The sequence below is a fragment of the Aspergillus udagawae genome, assembly GCF_001078395.1.
Source record: "Aspergillus udagawae IFM 46973 DNA, scaffold_3, whole genome shotgun sequence".
NCBI lineage: Eukaryota > Fungi > Ascomycota > Eurotiomycetes > Eurotiales > Aspergillaceae > Aspergillus > Aspergillus udagawae.
In genome coordinates, this window is record NW_025091266.1 from 3,497,816 (window position 1) to 3,521,269 (window position 23,454).

The window sequence follows — 23,454 nt, forward strand, 5'->3', positions numbered from 1 at the left end:
GGAAGTTTGGACCAACCATGGGCGAAGAACGGAAACCTTGCAGGCGAACCCATTTCCATTCCAGTCATCCAGCTGTAATCGGTAAGTTATTCTCATGATATGGAGAAGCGTTCTTCAGGGAAACTGTGGAAAACATCCTATCACTGATGGACAACAGCCAGTCATCTTGCATAACCAGCGCTGGATGAGCGGAAGTTGACCATTTCGGGGTAAGTCACATGACTTTTCCGCGGGCATTTATCACACTAATCCCAAGCAGGAAGTATAAATTACCAGTTATCTTACTAGCGCGTATCGATCTTTCGGCCGACTGCTCCCCGCGTCCTGCCTGAGGCGTCTTTCGCTTCCCCTCACCCGGGGCCCGCCGCAGACCGATCGATATCGGCAGGGGTTGATTATCACCACTGCTAATGCTATTACTATTTAATCATTGAACGCATCGAGACCAACTGCTCGTGGAGTTTGTGAACGGATGTATTCTCGGCCGTTTCGGTCCACTGTCAATACCATGAATACGGACTAACCGATCGTGACTGAAGGTATCAACTCCAGATTCAAATAGATCAACCGAGGGATTCGTCCGCATGCCCGAGATCTCCCTGTGGCCGTTGAAGCCGCGGTCCAACGTCCAGATGATCTAGGCCTGAACCCTGCCTCTGCGTTTCGGCCTAGTCGCTGCCTCAGGCTGCCTGCCCGACTTGTTCCGATTAAGTTATTCTTCCATCAGGACTACTACTATCAATACCACAATCAACACCAGCACTCTACAGACATATTTGGCAATTCAATATCAAGGATACAATTTATTTGTGGACTGAATACCGTCTATCTAACCAAATTGTTATATCTAGTGATTGTCGACATTGCGATCTTGCGTGTTGGCATGCGGCATGTGAAGATGGTCGACTGCATGTGATATTCTGTAGCTGGACCACAGAAGCTCTAGCTTCCGGGCCACATTCCGATTCGATACACGCTCGGGATCAAACGGGGTATCTGTTTCAGACTGATTGATAAGAGTCAAATAGAGTATCTATCACGCTATACTTCGTACCCTGAACGGTACGAATCAATGCACAACACTCGCTGGGACATCAACTCGAAGATACAGCATGATCAGGTGAAAAGACTACAAGTGCTATATACAACCGCCTTTGGACCGTAGTGGCATCAACTCGTTAGACCGTCTCAATGTACCGTCGCACCTCCCTGTCACCAGTGTTAGCATAATCCTAGTCGTCATGCATGCGGAGAGAACACAAACCAATCAGTCACCGCTTCCTCCCACAGGTGCACCTCATGTTCTCGCGTCCCCCCAAAGTGATCCACGAATCTATCACCAAATACCTCTCGTGCAACGCTGTCCTTGCGCATGAATGCAACCGTCGCTTCTTTCAATGTTTTGGCCAGTCGAACACCCTGATCGCTGGCGCCACCCATGTCCTCACCCTTGGACAGCGGCGGGACAGGAATCTCCAGCTTCTTCTCGACGCCGCGCCAACCCAACGCGACGATAGCAGCTAAGACAAAGTGCGGGTTTGCGTCTGCTCCCGGCACGCGCACCTCGAATCGAGTTGCTTTCGCGCTGGCTGTAGGCGGGGTGATCAGCCGGATGGAAGCGGCCCGGTGCTCCAGACCCCAGGATACGGTGACCGGGGCCCAGAAGTTCTCCACCAGCCGCTTGTACGAGTTGATCGTCGGTGCAAAAAGAGGCATGATGTCCGGAAGGCCAGTTAGAATGCCTGCCAAGAAGTGTCTTCCCAGGTCGGAGAGGTGCGCTATGTCTGGATAGGGCGGGGATGGGTCAGGCGTCGGGCGGAGGAAAGCATTCTTTCCATCTTCCGTAACCAGCGAGATATGCATATGTCCGCTATTGCCAGGCAAACCTTCCCGTGGCTTTGCCATGAATGCTGGCGTGATGCCATGTTTCGTGCCGATGGACTTGACCACATATCTGGAAGGTCAGCAGTTGCTAAAGCTTCGTATGCACCGACCGAACTACTCACTTGAATAGCCCAGCCTTGTCTGCCATTTCCTTGGCTTCCCCGAATTGTAATGCCTGAACACGTCAGCCATGCACTGCTCAACAGCGGAAGACAACTCACTGCCTCAAATACACCGGGCCCGCTTTCCGTGTGCCATCCCTCAATCTCACAGTTGAACTGCTCGCATGCGTCAAATATACCGTAGTAGTAATCCTGATTGTGTATGGGGCGAGTAAGACTGTATCCAAACATACCCTCCGTCAACGCAGGCAACGCTTCGACAGGGTTATTTTGGAGAAAGGCGGCGGTTGCGGAGGCATTCCGTTCGGGTGTGGGGTAGTCGCCTGGTGCGCGGAATTGATAGAACTCATACTCCGCTGAATATAATCAGTAAGCGTCATGGGAAACAAGCAGAGCAATCCGACCTACCCCCGGCCATAGCACGGTATCCCGCTGCCTCCACCTTACTGAGCGCCGTCTTCAGCAGCCCCCGTGGACAAGCACAAACAGGCTCCCTGGTCTCCGGATCAAAAAAGCTGACAAGAAAGAACGGGATATCGTTCTCCCAGGGGATTCGGCGAAAGCTGCTCAGATCAGGCACGGCGACAAGATCCTGGTATCCATTCTCCTTATTACTGATCGCGAGCTCTTTAAAGTATGTCCGGTCGTGCATGTCCCAGCCAAAGATCACCGAGCAGAATCCGAACCCGTCAGCGGCGATGGAGAGGAATTTCTTCTTGGAGATGAGCTTGCCGCGCAGCTGGCCGTCCACGTCGACACCCGCCAGCTTGACCTTGGTGTCATTTTTGAGGATCTCGGCGACGTTCTCGAGGGTCACTTCGCAGGAGGATGTGGACGCGGACATGGTGACTGAGGGGAGTTCCTGGGACGGTAAGTTGAGTCTGTAAATGCCACTACGGACGGGGAATGAACTCACCAGCGTCGTGGCAGGGGGTTGGAGATAGCGGAAGATACGGGGCCGTGTCGAGTGTGGAGAGCCTATTAGAGCCTAGGGTGCCTTATCGGGGCTTATCAACGGTCGGTTGACCACATCGGTCCGATTGCAGACAGGGCCAGGGTAGGAGCCGATGTAGATGATCGATTCATGGTAGTTGATTTGGACGTATGGAGTAGTCACTTGTCTGAAATAATTGAAGAGGCAATTAGTAGATGCCTTTCTGCCTAGTAGTTAACTATATTTTCTCGCACACGAGCATTGGATTATCGCCAGCCGTTATCGTCACCGGCCATCCACCGATTAGATAATTCGATCCACAGCTGCCCCGCGTCGAAGTTGTGTCACAGTATCTCTTCTGCTGGGTCGTCAACTCCTGACCGTCTTTTCCTCGATAGTGTCTTGAGTGCTCAATTGCTTCCATAGGTTGTCTGTCGTTTCCTGGCATCTTCCCAAGTTCACAGCAAGACCTTTTCCTATTCACACGACCCCTGTCGCCTCCATCGATTACCCCACACTACTCAGCCTGCAGCCAAGACAAAATGGCCTCTGCTCCTCGAGGAAGACTCCAAGGCAAGAATGCCATCATCACTGGTGCCGCAGGGTAAGACATCTTCCAATCACCCAATTGACATACTGATCCCCCGCAGAGGCATCGGTCTCGAAACCAGTATCCTCTTCGCCCGCGAAGGCGCCAATGTCCTGATGGCCGATATCTCCGCCCCCGCTCTCGAGAAAGCTCTGGCCAAAGTGAAAGAAGTCGTCCCGAACGCGCCCCGAATCGAAACAATCAAGTGCGATGTCTCCAAGGAATCTGAAGTCCAGGCCATGGTCGAGTCTCAGGATAGCTGGGGTGGAACGGACGTGATCTTCAACAACGCGGGCATCATGCACGCTGACGACGCCGATGCGGTCGATACACCCGAGAAGATCTGGGATCTGACTCAGAACATCAACGTCAAGGGCGTCTGGTTTGGCTGCAAGCATGCGGTGCTGAGTCTGCGTCGTCACAAGAAGAACAGGGGTAGCATTATCAACACGGCGAGTGTGGTTGCTCTGGTGGGGAGCGCAACGCCTCAGCTGGCCTACACAGCCAGTAAGGGCGCTGTTCTTGCCTTGACTCGGGAGCTGGCGATCGTCCATGCTCGCGAGGGTTTCCGGTTCAATGCTCTCTGCCCTGCTCCGCTCAAGTAAGCTCCTTTTATGGCTAGACAGCGAAAGTTTGCTAATCGCGTACAGCACTCCCCTTCTGCAAGACTGGCTGGGTGATGATCAGCCCAAGCGTCACCGCCGCGAGGTCCACTTCCCGACAGGCCGGTTCGGTGAGGCCATTGAACAGGCGCATGCGGTCGTGTTCCTTGCTAGCGACGAGAGCAGTTTCGTCAATGGAAGCGATTTTGTTGTAGATGGCGGCATGACCAAGGTAGGGCTCTTATCTGATTGCTTCGACGATCATGCTGACATATGACAGGCTTACGTTACCCCTGAAGGCCCCGCGACCGCTGCTCCTAAGAACCTTGGCCATTAATCTCATCTCGAGTAGCTATCAATTTATATACCATGAGCCTAATCAGCATATTTTTTGTTTGGTGGGTAGATATAGTATACACCTCATTCAAAAGGCAAATAACTCCAAACTGCTACAGCCAGGTCTTCCAACCCCTCGCGCTGAAACACCAAATCTCCTTCTGTATCACCACTCGCAGGCCGCAAAAAAAGTTCCTCAAATTTGATTCTCAGCGCATCCTCAGCAATAACAACCACCCCTTCCTCATCTCCAGAGATTCTAACATCCTGCTCCTTGATCAGAGAACCAACCCTCTGCGCCCAGTTCTCAATGACAACCCGCGCCGTTTACTCACCCTAACAATCAACACCCATCGCACCAGTCCGTCCGTGACCAAACCACCACTCCTTGTGCAGCCGCAACCGACCCAGCATATCCTCAAACGCCGTCTTAGTAACGTAGTTTGGCCATTTGCGTCGTAGTCGAAGCGTTTGCCCCGCCACGTACGAGGCATTCGGCTCTTTGGCATAGGGCCCATCTTCCACCGTTGCTGAACCTGTCGGGATGAGTTCCCTGCGAAGACCCATTTTAAGCATCCTATCCCAATAAAGTCTGTAAAGTAGCCGGTTGCAATCTCGAGTGGGAGCTTGGACGGGTTGATGATCAGTTTGCGTACGTCTGCGTTGTAGAACATGCGTAGGAGCTTGGGATCGCCGCCTGCGTGTCAATGATAAGTTTGGTGATAGCATCTGGGGGCACGGAAGAGACGCTGATGACATCGATATCAGGGGTTTGGTCCAGTTGGCGGCGCAGTGCGAATTTGATGTTTTGATGTTGGAAGCGACTAGCTCGGGGTTGTTGGCTGGGAGTTCAGTGAGGAAATTGGAACTGAAGTCGAAGGGTGTGGCCATTTTGTAGTTATTGATTAGGGGATGTAGAGATGGAGTGAAGTCGAGGCAGGATTTTGACGTGAACCATGGTAGGTATGACATTCTACAATGGTGAGGTTGTTAGGGTTTGCATGGGACCTTCTGATATGTTTTCAGGGGTCATTCGGTATACTCTGCTTATTGGGGTCTCCTCAGTCGGGGTTAATGAGTCAGTACTTGATTTGAGATCCTAAAATATACTATAATGCTTGTACTAAATAATAAACGTCCGTTCAATAATCCAGTGAACATGAACTGGTCGATTTCGATTTACTGTATTAGGGCCTCGCACTCAATTGCATGGGCTCTCTGACTCCTCATCCTGTCGCTCTGTTCTCCTTGCCGGAAATACCATTCCTCGATCCGATCTGATGGAGCATCCTGCGTGGAGGCCGTGTATGTGGGCCATTATCGGCGTCTAAATGACCCGTCTTTTAATGGCATCATAGTGTCTAGCGGCAGGCTTGCCCCATGGGAACTTCTCTAGGTTCTCTCCTGGTTCCCTCTTTCAGATACATTCATGTTAGACCCACGTCAAGAGTTCGAAGCGCTTCGTCAATTCATTAGACCAGACCACGTCCAAACTAGTAACGGCTGTCTATCCAATCTGCGTGTACCCTAGCATCTTTCGCATACTGCCTGAAGCCAGGGAACAATGACAAATTGACAGTCCCCGTCTGTTGTGGGTATGATGCTCCGTCGATGGACACACTTTGGGTCAACAGGTTTGATCTTCTGCTTGTGAGTCTCTTGGTTTCCATGACGTGACATTGGTGGTTACCGAGAGCTTCAAAGATCCCGAGCAGCAAATCGATTCTCAGGCCCTTTGGGAGTCACCCCTGCGGCTGGAACTCTGATGCTGATCGCTGCAACAGCGTCCTTGACCCGCTTCCGGCGTGCAGCCCTCTCACTCGGCGATTCTTCTCTTGGGCGCTGGTGTGGACCCTGCGGTGTCATGCGCGCCTTTTATGCGCTCAACATTTCCCTCTGCGCCCTAAGCTCCGCTAGCCACGTATCGATGAGCGCCGTTTTAGGGCTGTCGAAGGACAAATCCTTGATAAAGCTGTGTAGAAGATTGACTGTATCATCCGATGGAGGCCGAGGCGTATAACTTGACAACTGCTGTTTAGATAGGGCTTCATCGGCATGACGCTCTTCCAGCTCTGATGGTACTGAAGATAGAGAGGTACCCAAAGAAAGAAACGAGATGCAAGGGAGCTTTCTATACCCCATCCTTCCCATTTCAATCTGGGCTATGGCTCGCAGCTTATCTGCGTCCAGAGGCAGAATATCCCCTGGACTAGCGCCAGGTCTGACCGACTGGCCAAAAACACCCGCCGTGTTAGACTATTGTCTAAGTGCCCGGTGCTACCCCTTGTGGAATCGGGCTATTGCGAAAGGCATTAAGGCCGGCCAAATATGTCGTAAAGGAGCAAGTCTTGCTTGCAGAGATAGGGCTATATGGTGAAAACTGATCACCACTTCCCGACGCGGCCAGTACCGGGATCTTGGTGCTTATCTCGCGACTTCAGCATTCTAGAAGAACCGCAAGATTCCATAGTACGTTCGACAGGTGCGGAGCAGGATCTCCCAATCTAAGGGGCCGTCTCGCGGTGGTCTGTACATGATATCAGGAAAACTATCAGCCGTGCATGATGTATGCGTTTTCCCGTTGTGCAACTGGAGGAGCTCAGGTTCATCACATCAGAAAGAAGAGGCAAAAATGAAAGGTGAGGTTGGGGTATCCATTTCATTCTTTGCTGCCGGATCAGCCTTTCTTTCGTTCATTTTTCATCTTAAAAATTTTTTGGACCAGGCCTTTAGCTCGGAGACCACCAAGTATTTTTTTTTTTTTTTTTTCCTGCCGAAGCAGCCTTCCTTTCCTCAATCTTCTTGTCAAGCATTCCCTCGATCTCGCTTTTTGGGATAGGAACCGGCGTTTTTACTTGAGAGGCTTCTGGTCATCATCGTTCTTCTTAACCTTAGCAGAAGGAGTGGTCTGCTTTGACTTGAGCTGTGTAAACCACATCATTAGTATCCATAGATGATCAAGATGTGGCTTTATCTTTGATAGATTTACCTTGAGCGTAGCCAGAAGACACAGGATAGTCTTAAGAACTGAACAGTTGTCTTCGGTAGCACATGTTTCGACGTTGCACGTGCACTATATTACCTTCATTAAGCATTAATTGCAGAGATTCCACAACGTTGCTTATAGCAGGCATACCTCGCCGTCGAGGTTGAACTGACCGACGAGAAAAGTCAAAGGCTTTGCCCGCCATTTCTGGAGCAACCTAGCCAACACCAAGATTAATTATGACCTGGAGAGCCACGGGTAATTGCAGACTTGTCGGCCGGAGGTAGATTATACCAGCCCCTGAACTGGGATGGTGGTGATCCAGGTGCCTATCGTTGCTATGATAGCATCATTATAACGTCTTCAGTGGGAAGAAAGAAGACAAGTAGCCGAGGTGGGGAGAACGAAGAACGAATGGTCATTTGGGGTTCCATGCTAGCTGGTTGAAGAGAAAGAAGATTGCTCAGACAGTGGATGTGAGACCAACCATGGACTATCAAAGATGCTCCTGAGAATATATCCAGAAGTCCATGTATAGGCTTAAGGAGAGATGCTGAACCTGACAAGCAGAAGGAAACCCGAAGGCTAAATATTCTATATCATATCAGTTTATTCACTATCAGAAAGCAAATGAATCAGCTATAGATCATTCTCATTCACCATATTCCCTGAAACAAACAAAGCAGTGAATCTACAGCTCAACGCTACTCATTGGCCAGCCATTAATCGCATTATATGCCTCCAACGGCGTCGTCCCATGCAGCACCTCATAATGCCTCCTCTCTCCACAAGCCTTCTGCCCTTGCAACGTAACACATTTGTCCTGTAGCAGCGCAGCAACATGCTCTCCCACTTCTTTCCCCTCATACCAAGCCCCATGCGCAAATCCAAAATACGCCGAAGAAGTCGCCTCCCCAGCAAACCACAGCCGCTGTACATTCGCTCTGAGATTCTGGTGAATTTCCAGCGTCGTACCAACCGGCCAGTTGGAGTAGCTCCCATACGCCCAGGGCTCTTCCGACCAGCGCGGGTAGAAGAACGCTTTTGGCTCGGGAACGTGCTTGTCAGGGAACATCTGGCGAAGGACGTCGAGTATCTCAGCTTGCGTTTCATCGTCGGATTGCCTCTCAACCCGGTAGGCTTCTGTATCCACGACCGTCACGAACAAGATGTTGGACCCGGGGAGGAAACCCGCCAGTGACAGAGACTGGAACACGGGAAAGTACCCTCTTGTCGTCGGCGACGCATACAAAAAGAACTGCGTATCGTTCGGCCAGAACATCTCCTCGAACTGCATGAAGATCTTGGTATACGTGCCCATGGTGTACTTGTGAATAGCGGTTTGTTTCCACGCAGGCAGTGCAGGACGGAAATTAACTGCATCGTTCTGCAGAACACCAAGGGAGAATGTGCAGATGGCGTACGCGGCTTCCACACAGCTACCGTCCCTGTTGCGGATGGTGACGCCTTTGTCGGAGTACTCAATGTCCATGACCTGTGTCTGCAGCCTGACCCGGGGATCCATCCTCGGATCGCCATTCTCGCTATATAGGAATGTCGCGGCCTCGCCGTTGATAATGGCACTGTAGCCGCGCGGATCTATGACCAGCTCGTTCCGCAATCCGAATTGTTGGAAAGTGATATTCTCGCTGGCGAGTCCGAAGACAAGCGAGCTGGTGTCAGGTGTCTGGGCAGATTCCCAGTCTACAACCTAGATCAGTGATTCGACCTCGAGCTGAGGGGGGAGTCGTACCCCAATTCCACCATTCCACTGCCTGCGCTGCCGAATCATCCTTCCGTGGTCGCCAACCGGCCAGTGCGAGGCCAGTCCGCGCCGTCTGATCCTGCAGGTTCTCGGTCATGATGCGTCCAGCTTCCCTGGAGGCGGTGCGGTAGGCCTCGGCATACTCGCGCAGGAGATGTCGGTAGTCGGTGAAGCCGGTTTCATTGTAGGTGCGTATCGAGCTGTAGTTTGAATGTGTGACGGACAAGTTGTGCTTTCTGGCCTGGGGCTGTCAATATTTGCCGTGGTTCGGAGGAGAGACGCACCAGTTGCCAAATAGGGTTCTCTGAGCTTGTTAGCATGAAGGGATATTGAGTTGGACAATACACACCTCTCACACCCATTCCAACTCCATGTACCTATGCCGGTCAACTTTTGTTCTACGCATGAAGTTCGAAGAGCGGCATACCCAGTTCGCCCCCAGCTCAACCACATACGGGTTCCCATTCTCGTCCTCCCCAAATTCCTCGTGTCTCAATCTACCTCCAAGTCGGTCTGTATACTCAAGGATAAGAAAATCATCAATGGATGCATTTGCCAGCGCTTGCTGTTACGGTCAGTCAATTTCATCTCATATGGAAAGATAGTACTTACAGCGGCAGTAATCCCTGTCACTCCTCCTCCTCTTCTACCGTCAGCACTTGCTGATATACCAGGATAAACACTTACAAGATGGCTACGGTAGTCCTCGTACACCTCCCATCATCCCTCAAAGGCACCTGCTGCGCCACATATCCCTCACAATTCTGCAGTATCGAACCCGTTACAAAAGGAAGTACATATCTCAACCGCATCTTCATCAATACCACTCAACAGTTCGGTAGACAAGACAGAAAAGCCTCATCTGAATCGCCCGTCATATTTATCTTATCGTTCAAAACAGCTAAGAGCAAAAAAAAAAAAATGAAGAATGAGGCGTAAAACGGACCACTGACACCTCTTTGTACCACTTCCGGGCACATGATCGACAGGCGGGATATCTTGTGATCGAATCAAACGATGCCTTGGCATGTAAGGCTTATCGGGGCCACTAGGACTTGTCCACAAAGGATAACAAGAGTGACGAAGCGGGTAAGTCCAGGCGGAATGGTCATGATTAAAGAAGGTATTGGTTGGTTTGCTGAGGGTTTGAAATTGAGGTGCAAGTTTGTTGGTGGCTGTCGGCCACTGATGAGGTCGGAATAGAAGTAAGGGAGGTACATACAACTTTAGGCGGGGACGAACTTGATGAGTTCTCTTGTTTGAAATTATCAGATGATCAGCTGGATGCTTCTTGTCTAGTATCCTCGTGATTATTTCTACTATGCCTGACAACCAGGAGAAACTATATACCACGCAAAGACTTTAAGCACAGGTGTACTCCGAATAGGCCCGTCTTTGCCAATAACCCTAGGAATCTGGCCCTTGGACTTGCAGGAAAGGACAAGTACCTAAATCAAGCCAAGAGATCATTCGGCTATAGTCGTCCATTTCAGAAGTAAATCGTCCACCGCATCAGCAGCTTCCTTGGCTTCTAGCTCTGTCTTCGTATCGGGAACTGAGATATCAAGATAGACCTCGTAGCCAGCCAATGGCGTTGCCTCGCCCCTGCGAGGAGCCTGTCGTTGTCGAGTAAGGTGGTTGACCTGCCGCCCGATCGTTCTGGTAATAGGCTGGCCTTCCGACGGAGCATGACGAGAAGCCATGTTAGGACTGATACGCCGAGGAATGCCCTCAATAGTTCCTTCGTAGTCGGAGAAAGGCGGTATTCTGTCATAGACCATTTCAATCGGAGGAGCAGAACGCTCGATCTGACCAGCGTACGGGTTAAAGCCCGATGGCTGTAAAGGTAGACGATCCCTATCATATGACTCGGAAGGCAACCTCCTATGGCGTGTAAGTTCCTCGTCTCGCCTTCTTTTGCGTTCTCGTCTTTCAGCCTCCTCAGTGTTGTCGTCCTCTTGATTGTGTGTATCGACGACCTCCGTTTCAGGAGCAAGGCTAAAGAGCGGATCCTCGAATAGTCGAGTAACAATCTCGCCGTGAGCCCGTCGAAACCCTTCAACCTCGGCTGCATGCGCCTTGACCACTCCGTTTCTGAATCTCAAATACCGGCTCCGCTCAATGCCCGACCTGCTCGCATCCACTTCTTGGAGGAGCCGCTTAATCAGCTGGTGATACGTCCGAAGTTCACGTAATGCGTCCTCCTGTGCCAGGGACTCGTACGGAGGGAGCGCTTCTTGCCCAGCTGATCCCTGAGAGTGGTTGAGATTGGCAGACCCAAGATCCTTGACCAATTGGTCGAATCGCCGTAACTCCTCGAGTCGCGCCTCGCTCGCCTTCTTCTCCTCCACCAGCACCTTGATCAAGCCCTTCTGCTCCTGGAGAACAGACGACTCCGCCCGACTGCAGAACCGTCAGCTCATTCACTACCTCCCAAAAGCGCAAATACTCACCTCCGCAACTGCCCCGCATACATAATCACATTCAACAGAAGCAACATTGTCGACTTCAACCTCTCCAGATTGCCCTTCAACATATCCAGCTCCCTCTCCATCAACACAAAACCCAACCGCCTGGCTGCCCGCTGAATGGCATTTTTCGTCGCATCCGCCCGCGACTCATCAACTGCCGCACTGATCCGCCTAAAGACCTTCTCGCACTCACGCAGCACCTCCTGCGCGGTCTCGAACGCCTGCGCAGAATACAGCCGCGTCTGCTCGTCCTGCTTCAGATTCTCGCCTAGTTGACGGAGGATGCTGCAGGTGAGCGCAACCTCACTTGAGAGACTCTGCGCCGATTGGTCGGCGGATTTGAGCTGGCGGTAGAAGGTGCACAGTTTGACGGAGACGGTGGCGCCGAGGTCGGCGACCTGGAGGATGCTGGCTGCTATGCCGAGGATTTCGAGGCCGGACATGCTTTTCCCACGGTGTTAGGGGATCATTTGGGATGGTGCTGTACTAAGTCAAGAGAGTAGCGTGGTATTGTGTGAGTGGTGTGTTGGGGGAACAGGCTGAAGCTGATACCCCGCTCGCTTTGTCGATTTCGCATAACGCCCTAATCAGCTACGTAGAAACGACTCCGTAAGTCCCACCGTCTTGGATCCATCATAAACTGCCGATCATCTCCATGTCAGAAATGCCTAAAATTCTGCTTATTCATGTTGTTTAATGAGGTCTTGTTTTCTTCTACAGCGGTATTTTCTATTTCTGATTAGCGAGATAGATGACTAAATAAAAGATGGCTGTGATGTCACAAGAACACAATGCTTGATAATATACTCTTGTGTCAGTAGAACACGTACTAGATAAGTCTTCAAGATTTCTTATTTAACAGAATAGTGACAATGCTGGGCTAAGGCGGAACAATATGCTGAATCAATAACCATGGACCGCAGCTTGCTGTCAATAGATCAAGCTTTCTCCCCCGCTGAAAAGATGGCCTAACCATGGTTTGTAGCCACAGCATAGGATCTAATTAGACGATGATGTAAACGTGATATACGCCCTGATACACTCAACCTTGTATTGGGGACAATAAAACGGCATAGCTTTGACTGCATCTCAGTCTACTCAGCATACCATAGATCTAATCCACCTTTCAATGATAACAGCATGTACGCATACGCAAGTAGCATACACTCATTCCAACGACGGATCTCAGAGCACCAGAAAAAGAGATGGCAGGAAGAACAGAAATTCGCCGCCTGGTCGGGTCCTACTTCAGAGGTATCTCGTCGTTCGGTCACTAATGCCGCAAACAACTGACGATTTAGGTCCTGTACACCGGCATCACCGCTAAAAAGGTCGACGAACAGAGTATTCACCTTGTAATCGCCGTCCGAGACGCAGTCTACCCGCTGGACTTTCTTGAACATCGATTCCATATCCCCGGGAAGAACCTCGATGCCAACATCACGGATTTTATCCTCGAGCAGCTCCGGAACTATAGCCTAGATCATGCGGAAAAGTTCATCGGTACATGTCTTCCGGCGGAGTTGACAGAAATGTGTCCCCGACTGGCCTCCCGGCTATGGCTAGAGCTCGATGTGATGCCGCTGGTGCCGCAGCATGACGCGCTGGGCGGTCGCTACGAGCAGGAAATTCCATGGCAGACACGGGATGCAGATGAGCAAGCGGAGTATCTGGCCATGAAATGCGTGAGGTATATTCGGCAACACCACTGGGGGTGGATCTCGTTAACGCAAGCAGATTATTCGGACCGAATAATATACCACTCCTGCAAGTTGGATTCCGCGGTCTAGTCGAAGTGGACTCTGGATTCATGATGCATCTGGCAACGCTCGACGATTACAAAGGCACAGTTAGCGAGAGAACATGGATGGCGCTTGAACGGCTTGCAGCACCGGTTCGAGAGCAGAGAATCCGAATTGCCCTCTTCAGCGCAACACCCCAGGGAGGCGGAGTCGCCCTCATCCGCCATGCCTTCCTTCGACTGAGCAAGCTCCTGAACCTGGACGTGCAATGGTACGTGCCACAACCGCGATCCGGTGTCTTCCGTATCACCAAGATGAACCACAATATCTTCCAAGGCGTCGCAAAACCCAACGACTATCTGACCGCAGAGAATGAGGAACAACTTAGACGATGGGTAGGCGTCAACAGCAAACGTTCCTGGTCCTGTCCTGGCGGACCTCTCGACCATCCGTCCAACGGCGGAGCACATATCGTCGTGGTAGACGACCCGCAACTGCCAGATCTGATCCCTATTGCGAAGGAAAAGGCACCAGACCGGCCGGTGATCTTTCGCAGCCACATCCAGATCCGAGTCGATTTGGCGTGCACGCCTGGGACACCTCAGGCCAGATCATGGGACTGGCTATGGCACCGTGCGCAGCAAGCCGATGTGTTTATCAGCCATCCCATTCCAGACTCCGTGCCGACTACCGTGCCGAACGCGATGATCGGCCACTCTCCCGCCTCGACGGACGTGTTGGACGGACTCAATAAGGAAATGATCGATTCGGATGTCGCATACTACGGCCGGCTGTTCAACCAGTGGTGCCACGAGTCAGGAATGCCAACGATCGATTACCCAGCTGACGAGTACTTTGTGCAAATCGCCCGGTTTGACCCGTCGAAGGGAATAATCGATGTCTTGGACTCGTATCACAAGTTCCACACGCGTCTGACAAAGGCTAAGCCTGACAGTAAGATCCCGAAACTAGTCATCTGCGGACATGGGTCTGTCGACGATCCAGATGCAAGTGAAATGTTCGACAAGTCCATGGATCATATTCATAAAGCAATGCCTCATCTCGCCGATAAGATCGCCGTTGTTCGTGCGAAGCCATCTGACCAGGTCCTGAACGCCATTCTTTCCAAGTCAAAAGTTGTTCTTCAGCTCTCCACCCAGGAAGGCTTTGAAATCAAGGTGTCGGAAGCACTCCGCAAAGGCAAACCCGTGATTGTTACGGACGTTGGTGGCTTGCCGTATCAGGTTATCGATAAAGAGACAGGATTTATTGTCAAAGCAAGGGACACAGACCGAGTCGCAGAATGCCTCTATCATTTGTGGACCGACGCAGACTTGTATCGGCGAATGCAGGAAAAAGCTCCTAGCTCGGTCAGCGACAATGTAACGACGGTTGGTCTGGTCAGCTCGTGGCTGTATATGATTCGGAAACTCCTTGCGGACCATTCATGGAAACCTGGGAATCGACTACTATTCGATCTGATGCTCGAAGATTTAGGCCTAGCATCAATTCACACTTGAGCCGCTCCAGATCAATCTCTCGTTTCCTCCGCGAGCTCGATGTCCCCCAGCTCCGGATGCTCCCTCTTCTCAATCAAGAGGTTCAGGATAGCCGCCTGGCAGTGCTTGATAGCGCAGAATATTGTCGAATGAAGTCCAACCTCCTTCCTAAATTTGAAGCTCAACCACGTCATAGTGCTCTTTTCGAATTGCACAGAGAAACGGGAGAGGATCGATACTCCTCATTTGGCAAACATGTTTTAAAAAAAGCTGTATCATCTGCATGGTACCGCGACCAGCGGCAAAGCACAGCTCCCCTGGTTGGATTGATCAAAGCCATTGTTCAAAAAGGCGCTCGACAATTTGTGTGTCACGTAGAAAGACAACTCGCCCCGACGCAGACATTTGTTCATGTAGAAAATCCTTTGCACAACTTCAAAAAGGGCTCTTATGGCTTGTTGCGTATGTGACAGATCATGACCAAGAAGAGAGATCTTTAGAAGTCAGAGCTGACGAAAATAGTGTTGACGCGGAGGACGTGCTGAGGTTGATGTCCTCAGGCACACCATAACTGTGAGAATTGGCCCATCATTGGATATACTACCCTATAGCAAGAGAAGTGAAAATCATCCGGGATGTTCTGTTGAGTGTCATTATAACAGCATCTGCTGTAAACTTAGTATAGATCAAGCTTAGTACTGCCATTGAGACTAAATCATCTCTCATATGCCTGCCAAACAGTACCAAAGTGAGAGTTAGTAGGGGTCGAAAATCCTCTCAACGTCATTTCAGGTGGCCCATCGACGTAGGGTGACATAACGCATATATTGCAAGCTGGAACATGCAGGGCGGAGCAGATATTAATTGATAAATAAACACATTGAGAAAGCCTATGTCGAATCATGCTATCCCTGACAGCACGTCCACCACTCGGACAAAGATCATTCCCTCATTTATGTTCTGATCCGCAGCCGTACTGACCAACGCAATTTCCCCCTCAAACACGCTAAATATCATTATTGATTAAAGCCAAGCTGATTGGCCGTCCACGAACCGATCGTAGTGAGGTACTGAATGGAACCCCCGCAAAAGCCCCATTATTTATTCCTCCTTTCCTCCGCAGTTTCTCCTCTTCGGGAATAGGGTCATATGATGATCAGGCCATTGTAACGCCACTCCCGCAGCATCAGGTTATCTCTGCAAGCACTGCCTCAATCCCCCTGAATAACATATTACCCTCTCTATTCCCAGATCGGTCCTCTCAATTCTTCAACCGCACCAACAACAGCATCAAGCAATATTCAATAATCACCACAAACGAGACACCCCAAAATGTCCTCATTCGCCACACCTTCCCCGCACTCCCCACGGCCATTCTTCAAGCGGCCCGCCTACCCCAGCTTCAAAGTAGGGAGGGTAGGAAAACTGTACGTTTCTGCGTAGTTATCAATGGATAGTTACTGATATAATAACAGATATCTCCCAGCAATGGCTGTTATTGCAGCCGGTACGTCCGACCCTGCAAATCTTCCCAACACAACTGACATGATCCAGGATTCGGCATAGCCAATTACCTCACTGAAGTTCAAGCGCAACAAGCTCGTTACCAACTCCAAGAGGAAGAACGAATCCGACAGTATCAAAAGTTGATGGACGCGTACGGGGATAAGGACAGTCTACATGATGTCCAGCATGCGCTGGAGGTTTACGAGATCCAGTAACCCCCTGGCGGCAATGCATAATGATTGATGATAAGCGGTGTTTGGTTTTCATATATATTGCGTCTGACAATCATCGTTCATGGTCTTGCGGGCAGGATTATGAGTCGCTGACTTGTGGCATTTCTGTTCCTCTCTATTGAGGTAGCGCCGTGATACTTTATCCGACTTTGAGACTGGTGTCTTGCATTTTGGCCTCGTGCCACGGTGGCCTCAAAATTGCGTTGTGTTATCTACTATAAACGTTCGATTACAATGCATTATCCAATTCATCAATACTTCTTCACAGTTTCAATGCGAACCAAATGATGAGCAGATTGAGATAATTCAATCTTAAATTGGCCATATAGGCATAAAATATCTATGCTCGTACATTGAGCCAGTGCTGCGGCCAACAGTGATTGGCACGTGACTCTCCGCGGGCTGCCGTCCTGTGATGTACGTCACTCCCCAACTCAAGTGGGTCTGATCAAACAGTGTCGGTGTTAACATCTGAAAAACATCAAAGAGGTATACAAGATATGGAGCCAGAGCAGAAGAGACAATCAAATTCCGGGGTAAGCCCCATATACACTATATCTATAGTTTACTCGCTAAGCTAATATATTCTAGCCAGCCTCCAAGGACTACGAAGGTCTCCTTCGCGCCTATGGAAGGCTTCCTCAAAGAGGGAGATTACTTGACCAGCAGGCCAAGGTACGTTTATCGAGATATAAAGCAACCGTCTTGTCTGACGCGTGAAAGGAACGAAAATACTTTGACTCTGGAGATTTTGCCCTTTCCACAGCTGACCGAGAAACTGATGTCGGGGCAATCCATACTGGCCGAGCCCATCCTCAGCGGGGCAGCGTTTCGCATCCCTACGCCCCAGTTCCTAGCTCTAGTAATGCCGATGAAGATGCTAACAAGGATATTCGCGACAAGGCGTTTTCAAGCCTGAAAATGACAGAGAGTCCTCTTCATCAGCATAGTGATGTTGATGATACGAAGGCGCAGAAACTGGAGAAACCAAAACTTGATTGATATTCACGCGTATTGAGATTCTCACAAGCGATTAAGACTGGATTGTACCTGAATCCTTGTTAACTACATGATAATCAGCCTGCATGCGCTGCTAGTCACAGTCATCTAAGCCTCCTAGTGTATAACTCAGGAGCTGACTCTCATATCATTCGCATTTGAGCTGATTTCGCGCAGACGTAAATGAGTATATATGTACGATCACTCTAGGCATCTATTCATGAAAACGAATATCCCCAAAACAGGGCAAACTATAACGCAAGCTCGGCGAAATATATGATATGGTAGATATACAAATGAGATCAACGACGACGCCATTCCGTCCCTCTAGGAACAAACCGCACAGGAACTTTCTCGTACATTTTGAAGCTCGTCATATTTCTTCTGTCGTCCAGAGCCTTCCATGCGTTTTCGCGCATCGGGCTCCATACGGCCTCGGATGGTGTAGACCCCTCTGGCGGTACCAACTCGATCGAGCAATCTTTCAGTAATGTCCGCAATCACGGCACAGAATTCCGCCTGTCCAAACCCTTTGCCCAGACAATCGCGGTGACCATCGCTGAAGACGATAAAGGCGCCCTTCCGGGGACATAACGTATTCGAGTGATACTTTGAGTGGCTGACCGAGTTCGTCGGTGGCTCGTACGTCTCGTCCATGAGCCACCGCGAGGGCGGAAAACATTTGCATCTGCCCCCCAGTATCGAAGATTGCGGTGGACGGCCACCACGGCCACCACGTCCAGCACGATGCTGGTATTTGGGGGGATATCGAACGTTTGGCCATTGTAGTGCGCAATCTGACGCGTGTCGCTGTCCATTTGGGAAACCCGCATATCGATGGGAATAAGCGGAGGGTTTCCAGCTAGGCAAAGATTAGTGGAAATTTACGCAGATGCAGATGGGATGGTTATTCACTTACCATCAAGGCCATACCTCGTCTCATGTTCGGATAATCTAACTCATAAACAAGTCCTTCTCCTTCCAACTTTCCTCCGCAAATCACATCTAGTACCTCATGGATCACTTGCTGGAGTCCAGGATGCACCGCTAACAGGACCAGAGCTGTTATGTTATAGTTGCAGTGGTCTCGTCGCCAGCAAGAGCGAATATGAAGACATTTGATGTGATTTCTTCATCGCTAAGACCGCCATTGTCTAAGCCATAGGAGATACCATCGCTATTGATCATATTGTTGAGCAGATCATTTCTCCAGGGTGATTTTTGCATATAATCATCCGGTCTTGCTTCGTCAACTGCCTGTTGAACATGTTTTGCCAAGATGTTGGGCGTTTTGTGGACTCTTCGCAGATGCGCTGAGGGTGAAAGCTTCAGAAGCCACGCTGGGAATTCCCCCAGCTGAATAGCAGGTATTTGAACAGCGGTGCGATGTAAGGTGAGATCACATAAACTAAGGGCGAATAACAAGGGGTCTACGTAGATCCAGACACTTGGCAGAGGAGTCAAACCTTTGAGGTGCAGTGCTTTTTGGAGTATCAACACGTACCAGACGACGTATCTCAATGTGATGGCGAGGAGCGCCAACCAACAGATTATTGTTACCAAGTTCATAGTCTGGGGTGAGAGTAGATTTTCTTTGATTTAGTCTCCATTCCAGAGCCAAAAGTCGTTGGTACGTAAGGCAGCTCGCAAGTGCCGACAGGCTCAAGCATACGGCAGGCCTTGCCCGCTACAGGTAACTTACTTATTACTATTACGAAGTAAACTAATCTAATTACCTCCCTTGTATATTAACATGGAATGTATTATTTTAAGCTAAAACATAAAGAATGATTTAGTTAATCCTATGGATAGTTCATAAAGAAATAATACTATCTAAATACTAGATCTAGCAATCAATATATCTTAATAATAGTTAATCTATTTAGTTATAATAATAGGTGCTAAGTTCTGCTAGCTAAGTACTTCTATAAATAATCTAAGGAAGCGAGGATGTAATATCAACATATATATATATAACGTAGAAGGAGTCTATACGAGTGTGCAGAGGATATTTAGTAGATATTATGAATATATACATATTACATTCCTTCATAGCTCAGGTAGAATTATAAAAGGGGGGCTAGAATCCCTCGACATTGGCGAGACATGTACGGGGCGGCCTCTGGCTTATCCCCTACCCTCGCATCATTCGGGGACTGGTTCTCTCAACCACATTATGTGTGTGTCATAACTAGCCGCATGCGGACGTCCCAAATAACATATGTTCCTCTGTTTGTCTGAAAAGGAAGGCATGTGTCCCTATTGTGTGACCATAGACCCAGCCAAGCAAACCAACACATGAGGCGATTAAAATTTAGTAAATTAACTGTCCTTTCTTCAAACCACGAATGTGAACTTTTAGCGACCCATCACAGAGGGCTGTATGCTTCCATCTCTTGAGCAAATAGATTTAAGTAAATTACTTAGAAGGTATTCCTGACTCTATAGTGCACTGTTAATCTTTTTAACTGGGCTTGAGTGTTAAATAATTTATTGGAAAATGACACTATATCTGGTTTGAACACGTGATATTCATCCAGCCCTCTACAGACAAAAGTATTTCGAGACTGCCATTCATTATTGCCTTACTATGTAGTAATTGAATGTAAGAAAGTTAGTACCTAGGATTAAGTCTAATTCAACCCAATGAAATGTTACTGGGAGTCTGGGACATGAGTCAAAACGAAACGAACTTAACCTTTGGGTCCTCCCGACACTGCCATTTTGAATTTTGCGCGGCACCCTTGCTTTTGGATTCAGTATCATAGTCTTCAAGGCCTGAGGCTCCCTGGTATGATATCAAAACCCGGACGAATGCGTACCAGCTTGAAAGAATTGGCAGAAACTAGGTCAAATGTGGCTCATGCGGTGCTCATGCTCACACCTCGGGATCTGGTGGCGCGGCCAGTTGGCGCAATTGGTTTGGTGTTTGATCCCAGAGATATCGAGTCCCACAAAATGATCAGCTTTGTGCCAAACCTAAATAATAAAAGTAGCATTGACCTATTATCCTTGATGTTGGTGGTACGTGAATAGAATAACTATTAAATGTCCCCCGGATATCCTACATGTCTGGTTCCCGGGGCTTGTGTAACGCGACAGCTAATCAAGACGTCACCTGCGCAATAATAATCATTCAGATATAGCTGCTCTCGGAGATACTTATAACAGGTTCTTACTTACAGCTTTGTCTCTATCTCATGGGCTGGGCTGGTCTAGAACTGAGTCTGTGATATCACCAGGAGTACAATGATTAAGTTCTGACGCACTGTATACTTCTGTCAGACAGTGCCGTGCGAACACATTAATGTAATAGTGGGAGATGGACATGCTGATATGCTATTTAGTGATATACTCCACTTCCGAGGCTTCCTATGGGATAGAGCTGCCATATATTCTCCACATGGATCTATGTATTTAAATGAGCAACCATCTCTTTGTATCTCAGCACCTACGACTTTTTGTTGTTCATTTTCGAGACAATATAATATCTTAAGGCCTTCCAGCATATCCCTTGTACTACACAGAACTAGCACAATACATCATGCCTGCTACACAAGGCAGAGTTAAGAACGGCCCATATGGTGGACTCGGCGGCGGCTACTACGATGAAGAGCATGGAGAACATAAAATCAAGAAGATTGATGCCTGGGGACGGAGCTATAAGGGATACGATGTTCTGAATGGATTTCAGTTCACCTGGTTTGACAACCATCAGGGCCACCTCATCGGTCACAAGAACAACAACCTTTACAGCGGATTTGAGTTTCAGGATGATGAAAGGATAAACAGGATGATTGTCTATGCTGGAGATGGTGAAGGCTATGTCAATGGCTTTGAATTCGATACAAACAAGGGCCACCACTATTCGATTGGTGGAAAGGAGGGCAAAGTTAACCATCTTAACCACCTTGGGACTGGTTACTTGATTGGAGCGGACGGCAGAGATAGAAGTCACGGCTCTGGAGAGGTTGTGGATAGTATGGACATTTACTTCAAGGCCTGAGGGCCTGTTATCTATTGGCGATGGCTCTGGTTTACATGCTGTTATATTTTCGTTTACTCATAGGCATGAAATGCCTTGGTATGGGTTTTTCCTCGGTGTACACTGTTTTTCCCATGCTGTCATGCAAATGCAAAGGCTACTAAGTACACACTGTTGAAAGTGCCGTATTCTTTGTTGATCTATCTGCAATGAAAGCTCCAAACCTGGCTATCAAACCTCCAGCCCCCATCTTAATCCACCAACACGTGCAGAGCCAATTTTGTGACCGAGCTCTCTAAATCTTCGACGATTATCGCGGATGAGGCTGACCCTCGCTTTTCCTTGCTCTCCTTGAACCAGGGAAGGACCATTGCTTTGGCCTGCTCCTGAGATTCGGTGAAAACAGGGCTGTACTGTATGTCAGAACTTGAAAGAAAAAAGAATTTTTTCGAATAGTCACGCATCGAATACCTGTTGTTCTTTGGGTTGAAAGACCGAACCGTAATCTTCTGATGGAACTGCCACAGCGGGCCTTTGGCTGTGAGCATGTTCTCGCCAAAAAGCTGTAGTTGTGTGTAATACATGACAAGCTTTGGAAAGTCTTTCCATCGGTGCGTGATCTCGCTGATCAGGTCGGCATCGGCAACGCATAGTTGAGGCCCGCCAGGGCCCAGCAGCCACTACACATCCGAGCCGAGTTCCTTGCGCGGCAGTGTCCCCTTGTGCTGTCATGTCCCATCACGGACGGCATATCGCATCCATTTCCCCCAGCCGAATGGCAGGTATTTGAACAGCGGTGCGATGTAAGGCGAGATCACATAAAACAAGGGGGTAATCAGTTGTGGATGGAGGCATATCCTTCTTCTTGTCGATAATCGGTCTCTTCATGCGGATAATAGATGTAATATTATAGGGACGCTGGATAGGTACTAAATATAGACACCGGACGGGTAGTAATTACTACACACTATTTACCTCTTTCAGTCCAGCCAAATTCATTGATCTAAAACGCTATGAAGTGAGGCGATAGTGGGTTTTGACCACCCCTGTCCCAAACAGGCAGGAAGACAATGGTTAACTGGTTTGTAAAAGCGACCTAACCTTTGTTCAAGGATTGCAAACAAAGCCTCACTACACCCATTCCCTTCATTACCACAGCTCTAACCCTCCTAGTTGACCCGCTCGCAAAGGATGGACAGCGCATCAAGTGGGCCGGAGATGGTGGACTGGGTGTCCGCGAAGTGCTGGTTCGGGTCCTGGCACGCGGGGTCAAAGTAGGTGGTGCACACGACGCCTGACGCGAGTTGGATGGACTTCACCTCAGGGGTCATGTTGGGATCGATGGGGACACACTGGTCTGTAGAAACGATTTCCTGCGCCAGTCCTGCGAATTCGGGATCAGGGTAAACGATAGCCTGCGTAAAGAAGGTCAGACGCCCACCTGTCTCTGCCATTGTGAGATGCTGGGTAACGTACAACAGGAGACTGAGCAGCCACAGAGGTTGCAAGCGCAACGGAGAGGAGCTGAGAGAACTGCATGGTTGCTGAGGGTGGTTGGTGCTGAGTCTGGATGTTTAGTACTGCTCTCTCTACCTATAGAATTAGGATGGTTAGAATCTGCTTGAAGATGTGCAGTTTAGAGATGTGAACTTTCCTGGAACACAACAACTGAAGGACAAAGTGGGATTCAATTGTCAATTCCGAGTAGTGGTGATATCAATGTATAAATAGTTGAGAGGGAGAATGTTGTGACTTGTGACTCTATATCTTTTGTGATAGCTCTTATGAGCAACCTACGAAA

General features: G+C 49.3%; 12 protein-coding genes across 12 annotated transcripts; 5 read left to right on the forward strand and 7 right to left on the reverse strand.

The window, feature by feature from the left end:
• Positions 1–1,178: 1,178 nt before the first annotated feature.
• Aud_005056 (glutamine synthetase family protein) lies at positions 1,179–2,850 on the reverse strand (the record flags this gene model as incomplete). The annotated part of the gene is made up of 5 exons (XM_043289990.1): positions 1,179–1,209; positions 1,265–1,954; positions 2,007–2,059; positions 2,106–2,362; positions 2,415–2,850. 5 exons carry the CDS (start codon positions 2,848–2,850, stop codon positions 1,179–1,181), a joined length of 1,467 nt encoding a protein of 488 aa, XP_043145925.1.
• Positions 2,851–3,482: 632 nt separating this feature from the next.
• Positions 3,483–4,468, forward strand: Aud_005057 (putative short-chain dehydrogenase/reductase family protein; the record flags this gene model as incomplete). Its single annotated transcript, XM_043289991.1, has 4 exons — positions 3,483–3,544; positions 3,591–4,130; positions 4,180–4,363; positions 4,412–4,468. The coding sequence occupies 4 exons, from the start codon at positions 3,483–3,485 to the stop codon at positions 4,466–4,468; spliced, it is 843 nt and encodes a 280-aa protein (XP_043145926.1).
• Positions 4,469–4,551: 83 nt separating this feature from the next.
• Aud_005058 (uncharacterized protein) lies at positions 4,552–5,034 on the reverse strand (the record flags this gene model as incomplete). Its single annotated transcript, XM_043289992.1, has 2 exons — positions 4,552–4,761; positions 4,816–5,034. The coding sequence occupies 2 exons, from the start codon at positions 5,032–5,034 to the stop codon at positions 4,552–4,554; spliced, it is 429 nt and encodes a 142-aa protein (XP_043145927.1).
• A 3,110-nt stretch (positions 5,035–8,144) lies between these two features.
• Positions 8,145–10,030, reverse strand: Aud_005059 (putative flavin containing polyamine oxidase; the record flags this gene model as incomplete). Its single annotated transcript, XM_043289993.1, has 7 exons — positions 8,145–9,157; positions 9,207–9,459; positions 9,503–9,522; positions 9,568–9,595; positions 9,646–9,783; positions 9,831–9,861; positions 9,906–10,030. The coding sequence occupies 7 exons, from the start codon at positions 10,028–10,030 to the stop codon at positions 8,145–8,147; spliced, it is 1,608 nt and encodes a 535-aa protein (XP_043145928.1).
• Positions 10,031–10,684: 654 nt separating this feature from the next.
• Aud_005060 (uncharacterized protein) lies at positions 10,685–12,132 on the reverse strand (the record flags this gene model as incomplete). Its single annotated transcript, XM_043289994.1, has 2 exons — positions 10,685–11,621; positions 11,672–12,132. The coding sequence occupies 2 exons, from the start codon at positions 12,130–12,132 to the stop codon at positions 10,685–10,687; spliced, it is 1,398 nt and encodes a 465-aa protein (XP_043145929.1).
• A 697-nt stretch (positions 12,133–12,829) lies between these two features.
• On the forward strand, positions 12,830–14,951 carry Aud_005061 (uncharacterized protein; the record flags this gene model as incomplete). Its single annotated transcript, XM_043289995.1, has 3 exons — positions 12,830–12,943; positions 12,991–13,379; positions 13,427–14,951. The coding sequence occupies 3 exons, from the start codon at positions 12,830–12,832 to the stop codon at positions 14,949–14,951; spliced, it is 2,028 nt and encodes a 675-aa protein (XP_043145930.1).
• A 1,311-nt stretch (positions 14,952–16,262) lies between these two features.
• Positions 16,263–16,651, forward strand: Aud_005062 (uncharacterized protein; the record flags this gene model as incomplete). Its single annotated transcript, XM_043289996.1, has 3 exons — positions 16,263–16,357; positions 16,406–16,437; positions 16,485–16,651. 3 exons carry the CDS (start codon positions 16,263–16,265, stop codon positions 16,649–16,651), a joined length of 294 nt encoding a protein of 97 aa, XP_043145931.1.
• A 518-nt stretch (positions 16,652–17,169) lies between these two features.
• On the forward strand, positions 17,170–17,671 carry Aud_005063 (uncharacterized protein; the record flags this gene model as incomplete). The annotated part of the gene is made up of 3 exons (XM_043289997.1): positions 17,170–17,205; positions 17,261–17,344; positions 17,393–17,671. The coding sequence occupies 3 exons, from the start codon at positions 17,170–17,172 to the stop codon at positions 17,669–17,671; spliced, it is 399 nt and encodes a 132-aa protein (XP_043145932.1).
• Positions 17,672–17,995: 324 nt separating this feature from the next.
• Aud_005064 (uncharacterized protein) lies at positions 17,996–18,611 on the reverse strand (the record flags this gene model as incomplete). The annotated part of the gene is made up of 2 exons (XM_043289998.1): positions 17,996–18,418; positions 18,588–18,611. The coding sequence occupies 2 exons, from the start codon at positions 18,609–18,611 to the stop codon at positions 17,996–17,998; spliced, it is 447 nt and encodes a 148-aa protein (XP_043145933.1).
• Positions 18,612–21,212: 2,601 nt separating this feature from the next.
• Aud_005065 (uncharacterized protein) lies at positions 21,213–21,674 on the forward strand (the record flags this gene model as incomplete). The annotated part of the gene is made up of 1 exon (XM_043289999.1): positions 21,213–21,674. One exon carries the CDS (start codon positions 21,213–21,215, stop codon positions 21,672–21,674), a length of 462 nt encoding a protein of 153 aa, XP_043145934.1.
• A 230-nt stretch (positions 21,675–21,904) lies between these two features.
• Positions 21,905–22,237, reverse strand: Aud_005066 (uncharacterized protein; the record flags this gene model as incomplete). The annotated part of the gene is made up of 2 exons (XM_043290000.1): positions 21,905–22,061; positions 22,125–22,237. 2 exons carry the CDS (start codon positions 22,235–22,237, stop codon positions 21,905–21,907), a joined length of 270 nt encoding a protein of 89 aa, XP_043145935.1.
• A 585-nt stretch (positions 22,238–22,822) lies between these two features.
• Positions 22,823–23,192, reverse strand: Aud_005067 (uncharacterized protein; the record flags this gene model as incomplete). Its single annotated transcript, XM_043290001.1, has 2 exons — positions 22,823–23,068; positions 23,130–23,192. 2 exons carry the CDS (start codon positions 23,190–23,192, stop codon positions 22,823–22,825), a joined length of 309 nt encoding a protein of 102 aa, XP_043145936.1.
• Between the last annotated feature and the right edge of the window lie 262 nt (positions 23,193–23,454).